General features: G+C 38.2%; 1 protein-coding gene and 1 pseudogene across 1 annotated transcript; both read right to left on the bottom strand.

The window, feature by feature from the left end:
• Nucleotides 1-5: 5 nt before the first annotated feature.
• Nucleotides 6-874, bottom strand: LOC102442354 (annotated as a pseudogene).
• A 1,714-nt stretch (nucleotides 875-2,588) lies between these two features.
• LOC102442048 (olfactory receptor 13C3-like) lies at nucleotides 2,589-3,527 on the bottom strand. The gene has a single exon (XM_006109038.1). The coding sequence runs from the start codon at nucleotides 3,525-3,527 to the stop codon at nucleotides 2,589-2,591; it is 939 nt and encodes a 312-aa protein (XP_006109100.1).
• Nucleotides 3,528-6,257: the final 2,730 nt, after the last annotated feature.

Raw genomic sequence — 6,257 nt, 5'->3', positions numbered from 1 at the left:
TGTTCTTCCTCAGGAACAATACTGCTCTGTGTTCAGCTTGCTCTGCTGCCCCCTTCTCCCTTTCCTTCTGCCTTTTGCGAGCCTGTTCCTCTGCCTGTGTGATTTCAGCTGCAGTTTTTTTTCCATATCCACTTCTATTTTTAAACCACACAACATTTTAAGTTCATTGTTAAATGAATCTGTGCTCTCCGGGAATTTCCTCTTCTTTTCCTGATGTTGCTCATCTATTTGAAGAAGTTCAGCTTCTAGTTTTTGCTAGTGAAGATCTGCTGTTGTGACAACCGACCGAACGTCTGGCACCACACTTTCACTAAGGATTTCACTGATGAGGCGGTGGTTTCTCTGGAAACGAGCGGTGGCTGTATGCTTCATTGAAAAGCCATCGTCATAATCATCCGGATCTTCAGCAGGCTGAATGCTCATGTAAGGTTCTCCATGCGAGACTGCCTCTGTCGACTTTCTTCCTCTAAAGCAGCTTCTGCATGACTTTTTGCACTTGTGTAAGCAAGATACGTGGAGGAATTAGATTCATTGTATTCTATCTTTTCTGCTTCATATTCATTTAAATATTTTTGTTTTTCTTCATCAATGAGATCTCACCACATGCTACCAATAATCTTGCCAATCTCCCACAGCTTTAGGTCAGGGTTGGAAGCCTTTACGTGGTCCCAGACCTTTCTTCTATACCTCATGTGGGGCATCAACGGCTTATCTGGTGGCTTGGGGGTTTTGGAATTGTAATACCAGAAGATGCCATGACCTGGCTGTTGGTGCCCGGGTTCCCTCCCATTCTGTAGTTGTTGTAGGCGAGATGACTGTATGGATTGTACCCCACAAACCCTGATGTGCTGGGCATTTGTGTTGCAGGAGCTGGGGTGGGTTTGACAAAGGGAAGCAAGGCCGGAGCTATGGGTGCCTTTTCTGCTCATGGTGTCTCAGATTCATTCTTAAGGAACTGCAAACTCAATCTTCCAAAATGTCAGGAAGACTATCTTATGACTAGATTTTTTTATATTTCATAATTTTTATTTAAATACATTAAATAGCAAGATGGGGTTAGCACTACAAAAATACAGTGAAAAAGTGATATTGGAGTCAAGGTTAATGGTATCCTATATAATAAAGAGGTAATATGCAAATTAACCCTCACACCCTCACAAGATGGCTGCCTATGACCAGGCAGGCAGGGGGGTTAGTGAGGGATGACCAAACGACTGAACAAGCAGGCTGCATGGGGTGACCAGGCTAGCAGGGGTGCCATGAGGGGTGATCAGGCTGGCAGGGGGGGCGCAGTTGATGGTGACCATGTCAGCAGGGGGGGCAGTTGGGTGTGACCAGGCTGGCACGGGGGGCAGTAAGAGGCAACTAGGCCAGCGGCAGGGAGGGGTGCAGTTGGGAGCGACCTGGCCAGCAGTGGGGGCAGTTAGAGGCAACCAGGCCAACAGGGGGAGCAGTTAGTGGCGATCAGACTGGTGCTCAGTTAGAGGCAGTGAGGGGCGATCAGGCAGGTGAGCGATTAGGAGCCAGCGGTCCAGGATTGTGAGAGGGATGTCCGACTGCCAGTTTAGGCCCGATCCCAAACCGGCAGTCGGACATCTCCCGAGGGGTCTTGGATTGGAGAGGGTGCAGGCTGAGCTGAGGGGACCACCCCCGCCCCCATGCACGAATTTCGTGCACCAGGCCTCTAGTATACCCTATTAAAAAATGCCTTTTAATGTTAACACATAGACTACCTCTGAATTGAAGAAGTAATAGGGGTGTCATGACAAATAATAAGGTTTGTGAACAAAGTAAAGAGCAATGTTCAAATGGGAATGCATATTAATTCAAAAAATCCTGTGTATCCTCCTTTCCACTGAATCCTCATTAGTATAATAAAATAAGATATATGATAACCCGATTCTCAATTAAAATCACAATATTATTCTAATTATCTACATATTCCTACTAACAAAGTAAAAACTTGTAGAAAAAAATCTCTTTCTCATTTACATGTCAATGCCTGTCAATCTAGTAACTACTGCAGCAGGAGTAGTGATATGGTGTTATGAAAACCATGGACTTTACAACCAAAGATCTCAGGATTGAATGCCAACTTTTTTACTTCCTAGAAGTGTGACTTTGGAAAACTGATTTTGACCTCTCTGTGCTTTGGTGACTTCATTTGGAAGATGGATACAGCAATGCCTATATCATGAGGTTGTTTGTGACAATCAAGTGAGAAAATAAATTCAAAACCAGTAACCAATTACAGACAGAAAAACATGAACTCAAATAGTTCTTTCAAAAAGGGGAATGGAAAATATGTTTTATTGTTCAGTAGACATATGTACTGGATTTTCTTAGAAAAAACTCAATTTCATTTTTTCCTTATTTTTAAAAGTTTAATCTTACTTCTTAGGCCAGTTGTCCCTACATTTTTGTCATTTTCATAAAAAGATGAAGGTAGATTATTATTTTGAAATTTATTTCCAACTCTTAAATTTTGTGATTCTACATATAACTTTTCTTTTGTTGCATTTGTATTACAAACCTTTGCCTCCAATCTATGAGCTTGTTTTGTGCATGACTTCAAAGATGTGTGTTTCTCATCTTTTCCTCCAGAACCAGTGTCTACTCACCAATTTCCTCAGAGCTCCATGCACCTCTGTATTCCTCAGGCTGTAGATGATAGGATTGAGCATGGGTGTTACTACTCCATAGAAGAGGGCAATTAATTTGTTAAAAGCAGAATCTTTGGACTTTGGCTTCATATACATGAAGAGGATTGTCCCATAAAACACAGTCACCACTGTTATGTGGGCTGAGCAGGTGGAAAAGGCCTTTTTTCTTCCTTCTCTTGAATTGATTCTTAGTACAGTAGAAAGGATGAAAATGTAGGAGATACAAATCAACAGTAATGGAGTAAACAAAAATATTACATTACCTAACATTATAGTAATCTCATTCAAGGAAATATCTGTGCAAGCCAGCTTGATAAAGGCCAATATTTCACAAGCAAAATGATTAATGACATTTTTTCCACAAAAGGGCAACTGTATTGCAAGAATAGTTTCTGTCAGTGAGTTGAAAAAGCCCAATCCCCAGGCGAGAGCAGCCATGTGAATACAAAGTGCCTTGCTCATGATGATGGGGTATCTCAGAGGGTTGCAAATGGCCACAAACCGATCGTATGCCATCACTGCTAGGAGCACACACTCTGTGGACCCCATACTGTAGGAGACAGACATCTGCACCACACATCTAGTGAAGGAGATGGTTTTTTTCTTTGATAGGAAGTGTATCAACATTGAGGGGATAAAGGAGGATGTATACCAAATGTCTAGGAAGGACAGATTACCAAGGAAGAAGTACATGGGCGTGTGGAGGCGGGAATCCAGGAGAGTTAGGATGACCAAGGTGCCGTTCCCCAAAAGGATCACCAGGTACATCACCAAGCACGTCGCAAAAAGAAGTTTTTCAGCTCTCGGGTACTCAGAAAGTCCCTGCAGAATGAACTCGATCTCTGTCCAATTGGTCCTTTCCATTTCACTCTTTTATACCTGGAGTAATCCAGAGAAAACTACAAGTTAATCTAATGCGTCTGTACTGTATTCACATATGAAGTGAGAGATCATTTAGGAGGGGCAACAAGTATCAGCACTAGCTGGAATAGTGGTAACAGCTGTGAGTTCAGCTTTTCCGATTCCTCTTCTAGCTTATAAGGCAGGGGATTGAAGACATGAAATAATTACATTGATAGCTTATTAAAAACACAGGTTTCTGATTCTATTCTGGCCCCATTTTAAATATTAGTATTTTGGAAAGAGCATGCCTAACCTGTTAAAAATATCTATTTGATTTTGAAAATACAGTTGGTTTAGGGTTTTATAATTTACAAATATGTTCATACATTATACTTATTTTATCATTACTATAATTCTCTAAGGAAAATAAAATTCATAGAGGCTATATATATATATATGTATATATATATAGTAAGTGAAATGTATATAAAAACATACTTTTTATTCAAATTTTAATTTTCTTACTATACCCCCCCCCCTTTTAACTAAATGCTTATTGCTGTCCCCAAATTATGTAAGTTGTCTAAGGAGTGAGAATCAGGCATATTTTTAAGTAGTACACTCCAGATGATTCTAATGTGCAACTGAGGAAGAGAGCTACCTGTCTAGTGGAGTGCGTCCAACTGTCAGTGCAGGTGAATCACATAGAGAATCCTTGTAAAAGATTCTGAACCAGTGGGCCTGATGTGGCTTCTAAGATCTGCATTTATTAACACGTTCCCAGATGCTGATTCTCTGCAGAACTCACCTGAATAGTAAGGCCTTGTAGACCATCTCTCTCCACAACCTTTGCAGAGTGCCATTGGTGCTTTAATTGTTTGTAGAACTGAATAGTAGACAATGCAAAACTGACACTTTGGGAGAGTTGGATGTGAGACTTCTGTGTTAGTGTGTAGCAACAAATATTGTGTTCTTTAGATTTTAACTATACAGTCAACCAAATTGCATACAATTTTTTTTATTTCTGCCTATATAAAAGTTACTCTTCCATGTGTTGAATTTGTAATTAGGATCAATATTTTTTCAAAACAGGAATTTGAGGTTAGCTCAAGCACCTGAGTTGTGTACCATAAAGCATGGAGCAAATGACTTTAATTTGAAAAAAATGAAAGAGTAGATATTAGTAGATGACCTTCTTTATAGCAAATAATTTAAAGAACATAATTTTGAAGATATCTCTTCGTCCTCAAGGTATTTCGCGTCACTTTAAAAATATCCCTAGAGGGGGAAAAATTGATACAATGGATTAGTTTCTACTTAGTGTTTTCAGACAATGGCTGTGTTTCTGGTATATTAAATTGCCAAGATGTTATGCTACTTTCCATAAAAACTCCAGCTTATAATGGTGAGACATATTAATCAGCATAATGGAATGTCTATATACATGTTGGCTATGGAAATGAGACCTCTCATCCAAATCAAGCTGCACCCTACTTTGTAGGCACACATTTCAAAGAGGGTAGGAAGGGTTGGGTAGGCCAGCATATACTTCAATTTGCTTTAATTTTTTGCCCAGCTTCCAATAACCAGATCACAATCATATTACTCCTGATGTACTGCAAAAAATTATAAAAAATGTAATATTCCTAGTCAATGAGAGAGAAAAGAAAACCCAAGAATTGTTAAACATAGCAAACTCTATCACACCATAAACTCTAATGTAATGTAATGTAATGTAATATACTAATATTTTGTAATAGAGTGGCAACTTTGAGTAAAAAATACATTGAAAAGCTATTTGTAAAGCTAATAGAAATTGTTTCGCAAATTAAAATCCTATTTTCTTCAACATTATAATGAGAGGATAGGACTGCATAATCCTAACATCATTTCTAAATTTACATTACTCTGTTACTTTAATTATTCCACTATTGTCTTCATCATCAACATTGTCTTCATCAGTTTTTATCAAATACTTAGTGTGCAACGTAAAACAAAAAGATTGGAATTTGATTGCCTGTATGTGCGGATGTCAACTTACTCTGAATCTAGGAATAAAATTCTTGTAGAAGCTTTGAAGGAACATCAGTTGTTTTGGGTCTGTCCTGAAGATTTTTCAGACAATATGTGAATCAGATAAAATGCCCTCTCTTCTTTTTTAGAAACATCTCCTAAAAATTGATTACTATTTGGAAATTGCAGAGAAGAATTATGGTGTGCATTTGCTATTCTAACAGCCCTGAGATAGTTGCTGGAAAAGAATCACTTGCAATCTTTATAAGAGAGACCACCAATCTGCTTTAATGCTTTCAAGTGGGGGAAAAGGGGTATTAGGCAGTATAAAGGAAGTTATTTTCATTACTCTTACAATGCTAGTGTGACTTTTAAGAAGCAATCGACAAACACTCTGTTGAATATCATTGTCTGAAATATTTTCTCCACTTATGTTTACTTCCCTAAAATGGATTTCTGGGAACAAGGGAATGAAGATTTTTAAGATTTTTTGATAGTTTCTACTAAGTTACTTTCCATGAGATCTGTATATTAGATAATTCAATTTTTTTCTAGTTCTTTGCCATTATTAGATATTATTTTTGTTAAACAGGTTTCATTCTTGGTTAATGCTAAAGTAATTGTTAGAAAATCTTAGTACATTTATTTGATGGATCATTATGCACCTATTAATATAACATTTGTGAGGAATTTGTCTAAATACAAAAATGATGCTTGAATTATGTTAAAATGATTAAG

The sequence above is a fragment of the Myotis lucifugus genome, unplaced genomic scaffold (assembly GCF_000147115.1).
Source record: "Myotis lucifugus unplaced genomic scaffold, Myoluc2.0 scaffold_5210, whole genome shotgun sequence".
NCBI lineage: Eukaryota > Metazoa > Chordata > Mammalia > Chiroptera > Vespertilionidae > Myotis > Myotis lucifugus.
Note: the sequence above shows the minus strand (reverse complement) of the source record. Positions and strands in the feature narration are given on the sequence as shown.

What these genes read in the sequence shown, in the direction of transcription:
- LOC102442048 (XM_006109038.1), bottom strand. Translation starts at nt 3,527, where the DNA reads ATGGAAAGGACCAATTGGACAGAGATCGAGTTCATTCTGCAGGGACTT.